The sequence below is a fragment of the Pelmatolapia mariae genome, linkage group LG10_11, assembly GCF_036321145.2.
Source record: "Pelmatolapia mariae isolate MD_Pm_ZW linkage group LG10_11, Pm_UMD_F_2, whole genome shotgun sequence".
In the NCBI taxonomy this organism is placed as follows: Eukaryota; Metazoa; Chordata; class Actinopteri; order Cichliformes; family Cichlidae; genus Pelmatolapia; species Pelmatolapia mariae.
The window spans coordinates 27,193,680-27,212,313 of record NC_086236.1 but is presented as its reverse complement, the minus strand read 5'-3'; the positions used below and the strand labels follow the sequence as shown (position 1 = coordinate 27,212,313).

The 18,634-nt window shown below is 41.1% G+C and overlaps 1 protein-coding gene across 3 annotated transcripts; it reads right to left on the bottom strand.

Annotated features, from left to right (window-relative positions):
* Nucleotides 1–3,439: 3,439 nt before the first annotated feature.
* eral1 (Era-like 12S mitochondrial rRNA chaperone 1) lies at nt 3,440–17,429 on the bottom strand. 3 transcript variants are annotated; one of them, XM_063486113.1, is made up of 12 exons: nt 15,679–15,836; nt 15,402–15,519; nt 14,294–14,452; nt 13,791–13,918; nt 13,625–13,702; nt 13,487–13,533; nt 13,333–13,394; nt 13,081–13,193; nt 11,092–11,388; nt 10,839–10,988; nt 10,320–10,400; nt 3,440–8,830 (listed from the first exon to the last, which is right to left on the bottom strand). In XM_063486113.1, the coding sequence occupies exons 3-12, from the start codon at nt 14,361–14,363 to the stop codon at nt 8,708–8,710; spliced, it is 1,149 nt and encodes a 382-aa protein (XP_063342183.1). In that variant the 5' UTR covers nt 14,364–14,452; nt 15,402–15,519; nt 15,679–15,836; the 3' UTR covers nt 3,440–8,707. The 3 variants fall into 3 exon arrangements, with proteins under 3 accessions (XP_063342183.1, XP_063342182.1, XP_063342184.1); XM_063486112.1 differs by lacking the exons at nt 15,402–15,519; nt 15,679–15,836 and adding an exon at nt 17,190–17,429; XM_063486114.1 differs by lacking the exon at nt 15,402–15,519.
* Nucleotides 17,430–18,634: the final 1,205 nt, after the last annotated feature.

The following is an 18,634-nucleotide window of genomic DNA, read 5'->3' as shown; positions in this document are numbered from 1 at the left end:
GTGGGGCAGGTTACAAGTCTCTTCACAATTTTACATAGTTTTCCAGGTCTAATCACATGATACATATAATTGTTGTGCAAATGGTCCTTACAGGATACATGCTCCTCATGTTTCTCAGTGGTCAGGTCCTTTTATACAGTAGGCTACTTGAACAAACAAATACTCTTTAAAATAGATGGTTAAAGATAGAAGCTGTTTTCTGCTTTCCAGCCACTTACTCAACAAGCTTATCATTAACTGTTATAACTGTTTGTAGGTATTTTGCAACCCGCTGACATTAGGTTACTGACTTTGTTCACCACTCAGAATTCCTTCAGCTGCAAAAAATTAGAATTCTAATCTATGTTATTTTTCTTCATTAGATCTATCCATAATCCGTTTTAACCCACTTCAAACTTTACCTCAACTTTTGTAGAGTCAGTCTCACGTCATCTTAAAACTCTTTGATATAATGAAGAGTTCATAATTAAATCAACTGACTGCAAGCATCAGACAGTCTGCTTTTGGACTACAGTTGCTGGGGCTGCCAGTCCGGGGCAAATGTGCAGTAGTTTTAAATCTAGACCATTTGTAGAGGATTTTCCCCACAGGGGGATCATTCATTTTAAATATATCATTTTATATAATTACCATTTGCCAGACTCATAGGCAACCACATCCTTTTCTCGGAAGGCCTTCAAAGACTTAAGATCTCGGCACAATGACGCTACACATACCTCCGTGTCTATCTCTAACTTCTAACTTCAGATCTTTACCACCTAATCTGGAAGCCCTGATTCTAACATCCTGATTTAAAGGTGTGACAAATAAAGGTTTTATATTACCTATTTCTGTAGTTGCCTTTTCAAAAGGGATCTGATATTTATTTGTCCAAATGTCTGTTAAAAAAAAAAAAAAAAAAAACTCCAGGGGATGTACAGGGTGGGCCATTTATATAGATACACCGTAATAAAATGGGAATGGTTGGTGATATTAAAGTCCTGTTTGTGGCACATTAGTATATGTGAGGGGGCAAACTCCTCAAGATGGGTGGTGACCATGGTGGCCATTTAGAAGTTGGCCATCTTGGATACAACTTTTATTTTTTCAATAGGAAGAGGGCCATGTGACACATCAAACTTATTGGTAATGTCACAAGAAAAACAATGGTGTGCTTGGTTTCAACGTAACTTTATTCGTTCATGAGTTATTTACAAGTTTCTCTTTGTTCACAGCCATTGACATGTCGAAGAGGTTAACGCGTGAGGAGCGGATCGAAATTGTGTTGATATCTGGTGAACGCAGTAACCGGGTCATTGCAGCAGATTTCAATGCAAGACACCCTACGAGACCACCCATCTCCCATGCTACAGTTAGCAAACTGCTTGCTAAGTTTCGTGAAACTGGTTCAGTGTTGGATTTGCCAAAATGTGGACGCAAGAAAACTGTCACTAATGAAGAAACATCAGTGGCTGTCCTAGCTTCATTCAGCAAGAGCCCACAGCGTAGCACTCGCCGCATGTCACTGTAGAGTGGCATTAGTCGAACATCCCTTCGGCGGATATTAGCTACTCACAAATGGCACCCTTACAAACTCCAGCTACTGCAGCATCTCAACGAGGATGACCCAGATCGGCGCACAGAATTTGCAGAATGGGCAAAACAAAAATTGGAACAGGACCCTCAGTTCATGCAGAAGATTTTGTTCAGTGATGAGGCAAACTTTTATGTGAATGGTGAAGTTAACAAACAAAACCACCGCTATTGGTCTGACACTAACCCACATTGGATGGATCCCTCCAAGACTGTTGGAACAACAAAAGTGATGGTTTGGTGTGGTATATGGGGTACAACGATAGTGGGTCCATTCTTCATCAATGGAAACCAAGGCCACTGGATATTTGAAATTGCTACATGATGATGTGTTTCCCTCTTTATGCACTGAAGCTGGCACGTTCCCTGAGTTTTTCCAGCAAGATGGTGCACCACCACATTATGGGTGCCAGGTCCGAGCATTCCTAGATGAACAGTTTCCTGGAAAGTGGATTAGTCGTCGTGAGCCAGTTGAATGGCCCCCAAGGTCTCCCGATCTGACCCCCTTAGACTTTTATCTTTGGGGTCATCTGAAGGCAATTGTCTATGGTGTGAAGATACGAGATGTGCAGCACCTGAAACTACGGATACTGGATGCCTGTGCTGGCATTTCTCCTGCGGTGTTGCTATCAGTGTGTGAAGAGTGGGAGAAGAGGGTTGCACTGACAATCCAACACAATGGGCAGCACATTGAACACATTTTATAAGTGGTCAGAAACTTGTAAATAACTCATGAAAGAATAAAGTTACGTTAAAACCAAGCACACCATTGTTTTTCTTGTGACATTACCAATAAGTTTGATGTGTCACATGGCCCTCTTCCTATTGAAAAAACCAAAGTTGTATCCAAGATGGCCGACTTCTAAATGGCCACCATGGTCACCACCCATCTTGAGGAGTTTGCCCCCTCACATATACTAATGTGCCACAAACAGGACTTTAATATCACCAACCATTCCCATTTTATTACAGTGTATCCATATAAATGGCCCACCCTGTACTTCAAATCAAAGTACACAATGTAATAATAAAGACTGAAATCCTGCAAATCTGGACAAATGTGTAATTTTTATTTACGTATCAAGCATCCTTACTCTGACCAAAATATCCTTCTCTAATGTACGATGCCGTTAGATTAACTATGATGCAAATGACCATGTACAACAGTGCCGAGATAGAGCTAGTTCAACCACTTCATATACATTCAGGTACTTCACTTCTGTGGTTTCCAGTCTATGGGTCAGGCTGTAGGATTAAAAGGACTGTAGAACGATTAATGGAAGAAGAAAGTAGATCAAAGCTCAGCAGCACACATTTTTATTCACTTCTGTAACTTTAATCTAAGAGGTCAAAAACTAGTGTGGCTGGGAAAATGATCTAATCTCCAACAGTGCATTAGATTTAAGCACCTTAATGCAAAACCCTTAATCTGAAGTTCCTCCAAATTGTTCTCCAGTACTTAAATAAATCTCCCATCTCACCTTCTGGTGCTTTAATATAACTGAGCACACAAATGCTAAACTTGCCAGAATATTTCAGCATGTCACGCACTCATTAATCACAGGGCAAGAATCTTCAGAACCTTTTATAAGGAGTCAAACCCAAACAGAGCCCTGTTTGGAGTCCCACTTAGAAACCTTCAGTAATGTGACCACTGGCCAGATGTTTCATATCTCTGATGGAACTACCTTCTGTTCATAATAAAAATAAATCTGTTAATCTTTCAGAAAAAATTACACAACATTCCAAATTCCATCGCTGTTAATTAGCCTGCTTGCTGTATATCAAAGCAGCATTTACCATTGCATTGGGGATTTGGGGGGGGGGGGGGGGGGGGTAAGGTTGTATTTTTACTTTACAATTTTCTTTGAGCTAACATTTTAATAAAACTTCCAGCAAATTTCCTCCAATCATGTAAAGATTCAAAACCAAATTTGTGACACAATAAAGGCATCCTTCCCTGTTGTGCTAATGAGTGCTGGAGAATAAAAAAGCTTATCTATGCATGCAAATGGAAAGTTGTAGAAGGAGTAGAAGCATTTCTACAGCAGATAAAGAGCTCAAGGCAAAGCAAACCCCAGATAGTAATACCTCCATCTTTATCTCACCTCTCACACCCCCCGCCAGATCCCACACCCTAACTAGGGAGTGTTTTACCATGGCAACTGTCACGTTCCACCTAACGTGGTCCCAGGGTTCATACACAGCATGCACGTAGTTACTGAATTGAATGATTAGATTTGGTTCAAAATATTAGGTATTCCCTCTGTGGGTACACATTGCGCTATGATAAATGAACCTGACCTTAAAATAGGGGGTGAATAGTGTTTTTCTATATGAATAACTTGGTTTTGGAACTAGTGCTTTCATCAGTGCTGCTTGAGGAGTCCCTACACCTAAAAAAGATGTGGTGTACATTATGTATTCCTGCGTACATCCTGCACTACATGACTCCCACCAGAGTCATTTACAGCTTAACAAGCTTTTGCACCAATTTTGAACTTGGAATTCAACGAGTTTCTACACGAGGAGCAAGAGACAGCTAAACCCCCCAGGAAGACTTTTCTCCTGAAAAACAGTCTGTTTTGAAGGGATGCAGACAAACTGTCAGGGATTAAAGACAAACCACAGCAGGCAACCCGCTCGATCACAGTCCAGCCATAATTTGACGCTGTGAATTTGATGTTCGGCGTGTATGTGGCATATCTAATAAAAAATTACATCTCAGCTCTCCATATCCCGCAATCTAGCTAAGCGCGAGAAAGAGGAATAGAGCCCATTTAATAAGTCAGATAACATGACATCAGCTGACATATCGTGGCATTAAATTCCAAACCATTGCACATAAATCCAAAGTATATGAGATTCAGAGGACTGTAGAGATGGCGAGCATTCGATTTATTACCATGCGGCGAGATAAAGTTCCAAGCTTTTTTTCTTTTTTAAAAAAATAAATGACAGGAGATACCTTGCATTGGCTGACTGCTTGAATTCTTGCAATTAGCCATGTGTGACAGAGAAAGGTCAAAACTAACTATTAACATTGGTGAGATGGAGGAACATTTGGGCAAATGAGAAACATGTAGTTCTTCTAAAAGTCCTTAAATTGCTGAAGTATATAATTGAAAGTTTATACTTCTTAGCGAGAAAGAAAAAGGAGCCTAACTTTTTAAATGTTGCAGTTCATCATATAAGAATATAATTACACTTGTCTTTTGATTCTGGGGGTGAAAAATGTCTAGACCCATCATTGTATGACTGGGCTGCACAGCTTAAGTCTATTATACCTTTATTTTTTTATATTTCATGTGCAATCTTAAGGTCAAAAACTACCTCTCCCCACATATTTAGACACAGTGAAAAGGCCGCAAATGCAGTGAAGGCAGAAAATATTTTAAAAACCAGGACTCTTTGTCTCAAAGTGGGTAAACAATTTTCTTACCACAGGAAAAACCGCTGCTAAATTTAAACTTTAGCATTTCCAAAGTACTTAAAATGAGTCAAGATGTTATGATGTCCTTCAAAGAACTGAATCAAAAGCATGGGATATCCAAGTTAGAAGATCTTAAAGCAGTTTTTCAAACAGTCATCATAAAGTTTTATACGTCTGGACGTAATAAAACAAATGGTGCGGTCTTTAGCAGATCTGAAAATGACTCAGATTCAACCTCGGCTGAATTACAAAACACGACAGAAGCAATTGTTGCTGCTCATCAATCTTTTTTTAACCTTTCCAAAGAATTTGAAGTCCATCATTCTACAGTGAGAAAGATTATTCATAAGTGGAAAAAAAATTAAAGGCAGTTTTCACAGGTGTGGACGTCCCAGCAAGGTCAGACAATGTAAAGTACCATGTACCAACTCTGTTTGCAGGGCTTGCCAGGAGAAAGCCTCTTCTTTCTTAAAAGAACATGGCAGCACGGCTTCGGTTTGCTAAGTTGCACCTGAACAAAGTCCTTTGGACAGATGAGACCAAAGTACAGATGTTTAACCATAATGCACAGCACCACATTTGAAGAAAACCAAGCACAACAAGCATATCAGCACAAACACTTCATACCAGCCGTCAAGCATGGTGGTGGAGGGGTGATGATTTGGGCTTGTTTTGCACCTGGGCACCATGCAGTCACTGAACCATTAAAACACCACAAACTCCTCTGTATACCAAAGTATTCTAGAGGCAAATGTGGGGCCATCTATCTGATTGCTTAGGCAGGTGGCACAGCAGCAAATTTACAATAGAAAGGCTGAAAATAACAGAATCAAAGTGCTGCAAAGTCCAGGCTTCAGCCTGACTGAATGGTGGTGTGGGACCTAAACAGAGCTGTACATAAACAAATCCCCACTTCTTCTATATTTTGGGTTAGTTTTTAATAAACAAATAGTGCCATGGTGTAATGCCATGAGTTGCTGTTCAACTGAGATTGTATTTACCAAATTTTCAGACCTGGTAAGGACCAGATGTAAAATCCTAGAACTGAAAGAGGGTGCACTTTTTTTGTCATGTGACTGTTAATGATATTCATCTTTTTAGCCGACCATAATCACCCAGTGAAATAAAGATGAAAACAGACTGCTTAAGAATCACAGGCGTTGTGTTTTAGAATCTGCTCACTAGAACATTTTGAAACTGAAATGTCAGCAGAAGATTGGACGCCTACTTGTGTCAGAGTTCATACCGCAGACTGACACGCTATACCTGGGTAAAGTGAACATATGCTCCTGCCAAATGATATGTGCACTAAATGAGACTACTGCTTTTGCAGTGCAGGACATTTTGGCAAGAGGTCAGAGCAACATGTGAAAATGTGAAAATTATTTTAAAAGAAATTCCCCTGGACCCAAACCTTTGTGCGTGGCTTATCCAGCCCTTTGTATGTGTAACTGTGAAGAAAAATGAACCCACTGCTTTAAACACCAAAAACCTAAATGCATTATTTGGGGACAATAAAATCCCTAATCCCATTGGACAAACCAATGAATGGCAAATCAAAGAATAACATATATTCTGAATAACAAATCAAAAATATTCAAGGAATATTTTTTGAAATATGTGGAAGATCTGGCAGAAAATTAGCCATAAAAGCTGTTGTAGACGATAATCTGTTTTTTCCTTCAACAAACACTTGAATATATGTCGCGTACATTATTCCCCTACTGTATGTTTTTAAAAGAAAAATAGTATTTGTGTGTGTTTTGAGTCCAGCTGGGTGTAGAAAGGGTGTGGGCCATCACTTGACAGAGGCAATCAGGTTGGAAAGAGATAAGCAAAAAAAAAAAAAGTACAGTCTGGTCCACCCCAGATGTCATCGCAGTATGTTAATGAGCCAGAGTGGGGCCTTTAAGTGCTGGAACCCAACAGAGGGACCAGTAAGGAGACCAGACGATGACACACACTGAAGGCAAAGAGGCGAGTATGTGACAGAGATGTGGTAACTGAGGCCTGGAGGTTCTGCGACAAGATCCCTTTCTTTTCATTTAAATACAAAACAGATTTCATATTACAAACATTTTAATTGGTTGTTCTACTCTAACAGTTATCCTCCTTGTTCTTGCAGATTACAAACTACGGGGACTCCCTGCTCACGGTTCTGTCTTGTGCCCTGGACAGGATATCATCTTATACTGTAAGTTTATAAAAGAGACACTACAGTATAGATGATGTACTATCCAGGGTTTCATTCCCCCTCCGCTGCTATCAGCACACCAACACTTTAACTGACCGAAGCCTGAACACTGAGGGAGGCTGTCAAACCGTTACCATTACTGAGTTTTAGTAATGGTAAGGGTTCTACAGCCTTCTCTCGATGTCATCTAGACCGGGAGGTGTCACTCACGAGCTCCTGGTGGGTATTTCCTTTTTCTTTTTTTTAAATAGGTGCATATGAAATAAAGCAGATGGTTCTTAAATAAGCTTCTCACTGTTTTTTGTTCATCTTGGTGCAGCATATCAGCACTTTAAACTGACTGTGTTTGAGGGATTGCTTTCCTTCCCTGGCCGACGTGCATCAGTTTAAATATTTCCCAACTGCTGTCGGCTTGTCAAAGTGGCGATCTCTGCTGTGCAACGGGCTTGTCTAATCACTGGGAAGCAGCCGTTGTAGAGAGCAGGGGGAGCTTGAGGGGCTGACACAGCTTCTGAGAGACATTCAAGGCCTCTCCCTCCCTCCCCTGCTTAAGGCCACTAGCTGGTTATTCATCAAGATGCCCCGGATAGAGTAACCGTCAAGTTAACTCACAGGCAGCAGGAATGAATCTAATCACCATTATCTGACCCATTTTAGCATCAGGTTAGTGCTCCATTTTGCCATCCATTAGGGAGACAATTCAGCCCTCAGGGGCAAAGCTGGGCTTTATAAGAGCCAAAAAAGCAGAAGGAGGGAGAAGTGGGAAGCAGAGAAGGGAGGTGAGAGGGGGGGAGAAAAAGGAAGAAAGAAGCAGAACAAAAAAGTGATAGTTGCAGGGATGGATGGCCACACTTCAAAGGCAGTGGAGGAGGCTAAAGTGATGTGGGAGTGGAGGGAACAGGGTTGGATGGTACATCAGGGACATTTGAGTGAACATGACTGCGCAGGTCCTGCTTCAGTTTATCTACAGCCCGTGTTTGCACGAGGCGCCCGCCAAGTAAAAAGCTCTGAGAGCCAAAGATAAACCATCGGCTTTTTCACAGCTCGCCAAACCTGCTCAGCCATGAGCACACTGTCAAACTTCTGTCAAAACACTCATTTGATGGGAGTCTATGTCATGTTTGTTACTGAAAATATATCACTGCTTAATAAAAAAAATAAATAAAAAAAACTAATTCAGGTTGGGGTGGGGGCTCTGTGGCTTGTGGAAGCTGCATTTAATCAACACTTTGTTTTGTTGCAGAAAAACCAAGGTGCTCTTTGCACTTCAACATCAATCTATGAACGGCATTCTGTAACATCTCTATGTAAAAGCTTTAATAATGCATGGGATGAAAGGAGGCTGCAAAAGTCACAATTTATAGTAGAATTCCTCTTCTTCAGAGAGGTGTCAGGTCAAAGGAGTTCTGGGTCTGAGAATATTTTATATGTTAAGTCACAGCTCCATATCAAACTCATGATGAGAGGTCTGTCCTTTTCTCTTCCTATTGCAAGTCCTTCATCCATTTTCACTTTTTCAGCTTGACTGAGAGCTTCAACCTGACTTCCCTCAGGTATACTCTGCTCAGGTCCTCGCTCGCTTCTTGTGCGATCCGCGCTACCATCTGTCCAGCTGTGCCGATCACCATCCTCTACACACACAATAGAAACAGAAACATCAGCATCAGGCACCACTGAGCACATGAAAGGTTTTATTTCATTTAGGGAAAAATAGTTTCCTTCAGGAAAAGTTTAGACGAGCATCATAACCTCAGCGTCATATCAAAACTGCAGGAAAATGAACTTGTCAAAGATGAAACATTTGTGATTCAAGATGCTGATTATTCATATCTTTATATCGTTACCTTATTTGATTAAAACCTCTATAAATCAGTCAGTGTCCTTTATATCTCTGGTCTTTGTTTCCACCCATGTATGGTTGCATGCATGGGTAAAAAGTAGCTTTGTGTCAGGAACAACACTAAATTCAGTGTTTATTGGTCAGTTACTGATTCAAGTTCTACCTCTACATTTCTCGAATCATTCCTGTGTGACATGCAAACTGTGAAGAACAGCGATGATCTGCATAACTCTTCTTGGAGGTCACCGACCTTGAAACATTTTCAGCACAACAGACGTAGCTTCAAATATTCTCTGTCGTTAAAAATGCATGGCTTAGAAAGGCTGCTCTAATATTTATGAGTTAAAAACACAAGGAAAAAGAATTTTTGGAGGTACGGGGCAAACAAATACCAGAAGCCATCAGAGAGGCTACAGGTGTCAGTAAGAGAGGTAAAGATTTCACTTCTTTCAGCCCAGCATGCACTGACACTTCAGAATGGCAGACTATCATTAAATTACATGTCCACACACAGAAGCAGAAATAAAGAGTTGATCCTAGTAGTGGGCAGCACGACTGCAGGCACCCCTTTGACCCAAAGTTGGATAAAGTGTTAAGAAAACAGATGGATGGCTGTCCTGGCTATGTGATTATATGGGTACTGCAGTAGATGTGGTCACACCTCTGAACACAAAAGTACTTTCAAGGAATTGACTTCCCATCAATACTCAAAATATGCAACTCTTGCTAAAGCATGCCGAAGTAATTAAATGTTATTTACACAGTGCCAAATCCCAACATCAGTTGCCTTAAGGTGCTTTATATTGTAAAGTAGACCCTACAATAACGCATACAGAGAAAAACCCAACAATCATTTGAGCCCCTATGAGCACTGTGGCGAAAGTGGGAAGAAAAAACTCTGTTAACAGGAAGAAACCTCAAAGCATGTCAACTGGATTCAACACTTTGACTAAGCCACTCCAAAACCTTCATTTTGTTTTTTGCTTTTTGAGACATTTAGAGGTGAACTATGGCAAGTTATCCAGCTGCTGAAGCAGAAAAGTGGCCCCAGACGCATCACACTACCACCACCATGTTTGATTGTTGGTGTGAGGTTCTTTTTATGAAATACTGTATTAGTTTTACACTAGATGTCTCTGGGAATAAAAAGAGTGATTTCAAACAACTACATGGACATACAGCACGTTTACAGCTGTCTCATTTGGTATGCAGGCTAAGTACAGCACTTCACTAACACAGATGCACGTGATAAAAGCCCAATAATGAGTGAGAATGCTTACCATGTGGGTTTCTTTCTTTGTGTAAAGTTTCACAGAAATATCCAGCTCTCCATCTTCTCCATCTTGCCAGAGTTCAACAGACTAAAAATAGAGACATTTTGATCTTAGAAATGTATTCTTCTTACATTAGGCAAATAAAGTTTTTAAAAATGGGCAGCAGAGTCAAAGCAAGACGTGTGGCTGCTAGCTTAGAGCAGATAATATATTCTGTGCGGAGAGAAACTCATGTCACATAACTCCAAGAGCTGCTAATAACTAATCAAGCCCACAGTACGCCTTTGACATGGTTGTGCGATTCTATAATGACAGATTTTATAATGATGTATTCAAAAATGACCCTCGGGGTTTTCAGAAGCAGCAACAAACAGCTGCATCAAGCACATGTCAACATGTAGAATGGAGGCAAGTATGAAGCTCTTTAAATAGGCTTTAATCAGTGCAGCCAGATGTGACGAGTGCAGTTTGCTGTCAGCTTACAGTCACATGTGACTTCAGAGAGTTCACTGGTTCATTAGTCACCTGTGTCATTGAATAGGGCACTTCCTGGGGCAGATACTCTAGAAGCTTCTCTCTGATGATGTTAGTGCAGACGTCCTCTGGACTTTGGTCAGTCAGGACTTCACTGTGATATTGCCATGATCCTGGCTTGGCAGCAACCATGAAGTAGCTCTTTAAGAACAGATAAAAGCAGAACACAGCTAATTTATGTAAGAAATAATGTTATACCACATGAACATTACAGTGTATCTTGATGTGGTCATATAACATTTACCTTCAGAGTGTCCACGTCCTCTCTGTCCACTGACGACAGCATGAACACGTCCTTGAAGTGAGGCCAGCCCTGCTGGTTTCTCAGTGTCTTCAGCTGTTCTTTGCTCAGCGCAGAGGTCGGCTCACTCCCATCCTCGGGTTCTGCGTTTTCCTCGTCCTCTGAAGCCCTTTCTGACCTTTTCTCTGCCCACGGGGGCTTGATCACTGGCCTGATCCGCATTTTGCGTCCATTCACCACTCCACACGTCAACTGAGCCGTGATATCCAGCAGTCTATCTTTAGCCTTCACGAGGTCCACCTTAAAAGAAAAGAAAATATGCAAACATATTGCCTTTTCATGCAGGAACTATTTTCTTTATACCATCACGGTGATGGAAACTGTAAAGGCAGCCACATGCACACTTGCTTTGTTTGGCAGTTGTAGCTCTGTAGAAAGAAAGTAGTAGTCCTACATCCAACTCCGACAACACTTGAAAAGTCAATTAAAACTTAATTCTTGCAGTAAAAGAGCGTTTTATCGATTGTTTAATTGAGTAATTGGGTAAAAATACTTCTGAGCAATAATAAATACTCAAAAGAGAAAAACATAGCTCCTTTTAAATGAACTGCTCACTGGTTTCTATTTCAGACTGAAGTGTTTTAATACTTGCATACAGTATCTATAAAAAAGTAAAGCATTTATGTATTTACCTGCCATATTAAAAACAATCTTAGATGCAAAATTAAATAAATAAATAATCATAAGTACAGTAATGTCAAACAAAATTAGGTATAGATGCAAGCTCACTCTTTCTTCTTAGAAGGCTTACTTACACAAGCAGGAGGTAAAAAGATTTGACAGTTTTTCATCTCCTGGATGAGGTAGATTTGATATCTGTTTTTGTGTGTGCGTATATTATATATTACATTAACTAAACTAAATCTGCAGAACAGTGTTACTAAAGTCTTGAAATAAATATGGTCTCGTACACCCCATGCCCCCCTTTAGACTCACCCCTGCTTATGTACACTTTAACTTCTGTAGCTTTACTTCAGATATTCTCTGTGTAAAACAATCAGCGGTGGATGAGACCAGCTACAAAGCTCACTTTTCTTCACATTGGAGCTTGTTGAACAGGCGGTTTGGTTAAGGACTCAAGCCAGCTTTTTCCCAGTAAAGGACTTTATGGCAATTACAGTAACAAACGCTGCTATTCTGTACACTAGAAAACCCTTTTCTTTCACTCCACCTGAGCTCACGGTCTCCGTAACAGCTCCACCTCTTTGCTCTAACTGAGCGCTACAGAGTCGTGGATTACACAAAGCACCAAACAAAAAACTTTGCATTGAGGATTTTCTATTATCGAGTGATTTGAATTAATCAATCACTGCAGTGGGATTCACTGCAATGAATCCCATATTATTCCTTACTGTGGACAAACCTAATGAAAGGAACAAAGCTGTAACATAAACATGTATTGGCAGCAACATTGTACTTAATGACCTTTCCCTGCTGCTGTAAATTCTCATATTTTCTTTTTTTTTTATCATCCTGTGGGGTTTGGGATGGAAGGCCACTGACATGATTCTGAAACTAGAAGCTACTGTGAGATGAACTGATTTTGGGCTCTTTATTTGATTTGTTGACAGTGACACAAACACTGAATGATGCCAGCTTTAGCTTTTAGCTTCAACAATAATAATGAATTAGGATGTTATAAGTATAGGCAAAAAAGTGCTTCTTGTAAAGTGTACAGTACATTAACTGCTACTATCCCTGCAAATACTGCTGATAACACTTGTTTTAAATAGTTATAAACAAGCAGGTGATGTGGTATAACTACAGTTATTACTAAGTACTTGTCAAGAGGTTGCAATATGAGGCATTCACAAGAGAAAGGCTAGACTACATTACTACATAAGCTTTTATCAATCAGATTTCTTCCTGCCTTGTAGTTTCTGCTTTTATGAATCATGCGAAACATGCACATTTTACTCCAGCAAAAAGTACCTTATTCAGGACTAGGACTGCTGGAATATCCGGGTGCTGGGCCAGGCATTTCAGCACCTCAAAGTCGAGCCTGCTGCACATCCATTTGTCTGCCACATCCACCATGACTACCACTGGAAATGTAATTATAAGCATTTAAAAGGGAGCACTGCGCACCACTGTTCACATTAGATCATCACAAAGAATAATAATAAAAAAAATAGAGACTGCTCATTTGCGGTTAATAAATGACCCAGAGTGAATATATCATACTTAGGTCAGCTTCTTTGACCGTGTTCCAGGGATCCACAAGCAAAGACTTCTCCAGCTGGTGTCTGTGAAGACAGAATTTATTCATGTATTACACAGCAGAATAAAACCAGAGGGAGACAGACAGACTTGAGTAATATCTAAATGGGAAAAGCACCTTTTGACCTTTGACGGAGTAGTAAGACCAGGAGTATCAAGCAAGATCTACAAAAAACAAACAATTTATTGACAAAGGCATATGACTTCTGAGCAACATTCCTGGATTAAAAGAGAAAGGAAGCGAAAAGGTTCGTACTATCTGTGTGTCTTCGTCTGTTAGGACGCCCAGTGCACGTGACCGTGTAGTGTGTACTTTCTTGGACACAGCAAACACCTTTAAGACAAGATTACAGATTTTAGAAGGTGAGCAATAAGACAAATATTTTACAGAGTAAAGATTTTTAAAAAAGAAAGACAAAAACCTTTCTGCCAAGGAGCTGATTGGACAATGTGGATTTCCCAGCATTTGGGGCACCTATTATAGCCACTTTCAAAACCTTTGAGTTTTCAGGTTGATCTGGATGTTTCATTAACAGAGACAACTGTTCACCTAAAAAGACACAACACTAAACATTAGACCAGGGGTGGGCAATCTCAGTCCACGAGGGCCAGTGTCCCTGCAGGTTTTAGATGTGTCCTCGAACCAACACAGCTGATTTAAATAGCTAAATTAGCTCCTCAACATGTCCTGAAGTTCTCCAGAGGCCTGGTAATGAACTAATCATGTGATTCAGGTGTGTTGACCCAAGGTGAGATCTAAAACCTGCAGGGACACCGGCCCTCGTGGACTGAGATTGCCCACCCCTGCATTAGACAGACCATAAACATGACAGAAGGATGACATGTGCAATTTTTGGGAAAAGGCTGAGTTGGAATGATCAGGCAAATTTAGAGATGTAAATCTCTGAGGCAGTGGTCTGGTTACCGCTGTCTGGCGGAACTGAGGCTGGAAGGCGATAAATGTTGCCGTCTGCCTCTGCTGCTTTGCCTTTCATCAGTCTGCTGAGAAATGCCTCTGATGTAATAAAACAAGCAGGAGTGAAGATAAATCCGTTCCCCCCTCCACGGCTGCAGGCAGCATTTCCTGTAAAGACATCAAAATCTCCATCACTTCACTGCCAGCAGGCCCGCAAGTTGACTGACTGATTATTCTTACTGGGATGTTAATATGACACAGAATAGTGACGCATTCAGATTTTCTTTGTCCAACCCCCCCCCCCCAAAAAAAAAACAGTTCACAAAATAAACCATACATCATCACATAACTCCAAGATTTTGTGCTGTCTTACCCACAAAACTGCAGCTTTTGAAAGTCATTTTGGATAACAAGCACTTTTGTGGAGAAATGTGTTAACAGGCAATTTGTTGTTACTTTTGCAGAGAATTTTGAGCTTTAGTGGAGGTATAAAGTCTCAGGCTGCTCCTGTTAGCACTGTGCAGGAGAGAAATGATTCACTTTATCTAGCAAATATAAATGTAATCAATTTATGATTTAAACTACTTTTAAAATCAGCTTTCCAAAAGTTTAATAAGAAAGGACTTTAATAGTAAGAGGAGGGGGGGTTCCTCCTTGAGCTGGACCAAAATCAACTGGATCATCTTCCAGAAACTCACTGCTCTACTCTCACTACATGAGGCCGGGCACTAGGGCAGTAGGGTCTGACAATGTCCGAGGATTTCATCCCGATACCTAATGGCAATCATGGTGCCGTTGCCTAGCCTGTAGAGGTCTGTGTGTCCCTCCATCAATATGGATCCCCAGACCATCACTGACCCAGTACCAAACCGGTTATACTGAACGATGTTACAGGCAGCATAACGTTCTCCACGGCTTCTCCAGCCTCTGTCACATATGGTCAGGGTGAATCTGCTCTCATCTTTAAAAAGCAAAGGGCATCAGTGATGACCTGCCAATTCTGGTATTCTGATGGCAAAATCCAATCAGGATCAACATCATAGGGACCAACAGAGGATGTCAGTACTCAGGCCACCTTATGTAGTCTGTTTTTGATCGTGTGGTCAGAGACACTCACACCAGCAGGCTGTAGGAGGTCATTCTGGCGATGCTCATCCTGTTCCTCGTTACACAAATGGAGCAGATGCCGATCCTGGTGATCGCTTATGGACCTTCTACAGCCCTGTCCTGTTCTCCTAGAGCAGTGATAATATTTGTATCCCACTGTAACTTTACTGTATAAAGAGCTAACATCTACAAAATGTCAGGAGTAGTTAGTCAAGAAGTGTTTGTGAACTAAAAATCAAGAATGTGGGATACTGTTTGTCCAAACCAATTCTGCAGGGGATACCTACCTTGGCACTTGTGCAGGTGAAGCCAAAGGGAAGATATGCTTCATCATATTTTCTATTCTTTGGTTTGGAAACATATTCGGCGATGCTTAATCTCCTGTTTTGCGTTTGTGTGGGAGCCCCGTCAAAAACCTGTCCATTATGCTAGCAGTGACAAGGCGTTCTTTTTTGTTTTTTTTTTTCCTTTCATACTGCGCCCCCCCCCCCCTCCCGCAATGGCTCTGCGCCCCCCCCCTTTGGGAACCTCTGTCCTAGAGTAACTGGTTTTCTCCTGGACTTTCCTCTACACTCTTAAGACTGTGCTGGGAGACACAGCAACCCATCCTGGAGGAGTTGGACTACCTGTGTAACCTCTGTAGTGTCCAGGTATCGCCTAATGCTGACAGTAGTGACACTGATTCTAGCCCAATGCAAAACTTTTGAAAAAACTGTCAGAAAAGATGAGGTGGTACCTATAACACCATTCTGTTTTTGGAGTTGTCTCACCGTTGCCTCTTTTTTGCTCCTGTTGTTAATTTCATTAACACCAAAGCAGCTGAAACGGATTAACAGCCCCTCTACTACTTAACTACAAAGATCAATATCTCAGAACTTTAACTAACTTGATGGTGTACTCAAAAAAATAAAAATCAGAATAGGTTGGGTCTGGGATGCGAACAGTCTACGTAATTCAAAGTAAATTTTACAAAAACGTATCAATTAAAAAAAAAAAATGACAGTGTAATCCAATCAGTGTGAAACAAATACACACTGTCAACTGAGTCTACTCGACACAGTTGACTGCCAGCTGGTTATATTCCTATAGAAGAGGAGGGTTGCTCAGCACAAATATATTACAGGATGTATCAGAAAGAGTCATCCACTTACAAAGCGCTTTAACCTTGCAGCTATTTAAGGGGATTCAAGAGTTTTTGTGAGTGCTTGCCGGTAGGTAACAACAGGTAACAACAACAGCAGCTCCAGACACGCTTTCTGTATGTTGTTACTAACTTGACCCCAATCAATTGCAGACTGATGCCAGACTGACTCAGTTTTACAGCAACATGGCAGGTTTTAGTGACGTGTTGGAGAATGTCTCATTTTTCAGCCAAAAAACAACTGTAGTGAGAAAACTTTATCTCGTTGGATAAAACAGAAAGTGACAAACAGCAATATGTTCTTGAACTACTCAACATATCACAGCATGTAAGAAAACCCAGGTAAAGCATTGAGATAATATCGTATCGATAACAATAGCTCATCTTTTCCGCCTCAAATTATCAGCCATATTTTCTGTCTGTTCACGGTCCTTTACACGGCGTCAAGTTAATCAAAGCAGCAATGACATCTTCATCCATGTAGATGTCATTATAATGTCTGTGGTATTAGCATACAGTCTCCCTCACAAACCTAATTCCGAGCTACAGGTGACATTTCACTTTTCCCCATTTGGTATTAACCCGGAGCCTCAAATATTTCTCCTTTCAAAAATGAACAAAATAAACGATAAGCAGAAAAATAATGTCTCCACTGACCCGCTGTCAGAAACCATGACGCACTTTCCTGTCGAGCAGACACGGCGAGCCGCCTGGAGAGGACAGCCGAGTCTCTGAAAAAGCGACCACACACTCTGAGAGCCATCTTACTTTGACAAAACAACAGCTGCTGTGTTTTAGCTAATAAGACGGTGTTTGTCTGCGAAGAACTGGGTCGCTTGTTTACATTCACATTGCCTGCAAGGTAAAACCATGTTGCTTTAACCAAAGAGAGGTATCTTCCGCTCTGGAGAGGGTCTGTATGAGTGTGCTTGTGAAAGCTACACCGCCCCCTAGCGGCCGCAGGGTCAACTGCATCCCTGACCATCCTACTCGCGTTCATCTGAAATGTTAAAGTCAGATAGCAAATAATCACACCCCACTGATTAAACTGATTTTGTCAAGGCAAATAAAACTGAAATATTTTATTTGACAAGATTTACATCATAATATCCAACTACTCACCTAATGACTCAGTAAAGACTGTACCAGTTGCGTACTCTTCACTGACTAAATCGAAAATGACAGTTCATGGTCTGAGTGACTGAAAATGATTGCATAAGAGGAGAAACAAGGAAACAAACAAATAAAGGCTGAGGAATGAGAAGAGAGATCATTGAGTTTGGAGGAACTATGCGAGGGAGGAAATTATTCGAGTGGGCACAACTGTTCTCTAGGCCTTACTTCTACATAAGTAACAAAATAATATAACTGTTGTGTGTCATTTTGCAGCAAACCCTCTTTAACTCCCAGAAGTCCCCCGAGGCCCCAGCTTAGGAACCACCTGTCTACAGCAGGAAGGACACAGACAAGCTGAAATCAGCCGACGGCAATCCCAAATCAGCTCATCACAATGCACGAATGCGTCTGCCAACATGAGCAATCTGCAGTTTGAAATGAATGACAGACCTCAAAGGGACTTTTAGAAGAGGTGATATTCTCTAGATTACTTTGTGAGCGATGCTGCACCCACAACCGCAAATCAGATTGCACTGCTCAGACATTTTCTTTCCCTCTTGTCCCATGAGTGCACACAACAGAGCTGATCCCCAAGGGTGCTTGAAGCACAGTTTTGACAGTGTTGTTGAGGATATATTGAGCATGGGTCGCCTAAAGCAGCATACTAACCTGAAGAAAACATGCATGCTGACAAACTCACTCACCTCCCCGTAAGATTTAAGCACTAATTCATGAGGATGAGCTGATATAATGGCCTGATAACCACAAAGTGCATGAGGTTAATAGTCGGACTAAAAGGACGCAGTTTGCGTGGTGATTGATTACTGTAACACATTGTTTTCAATCTGCAAGGGAAAGCCAAGCAGAGCAGATGTCTCCCTGTAGTCCATCAAGCTCACCGGCTGTTTGTTAGTCCTGGAGGACTTGCTCGGGGTGGAACAAACACCTCCACTGGGGAGGATGATGAAGGATATCAGGTAGCTCAC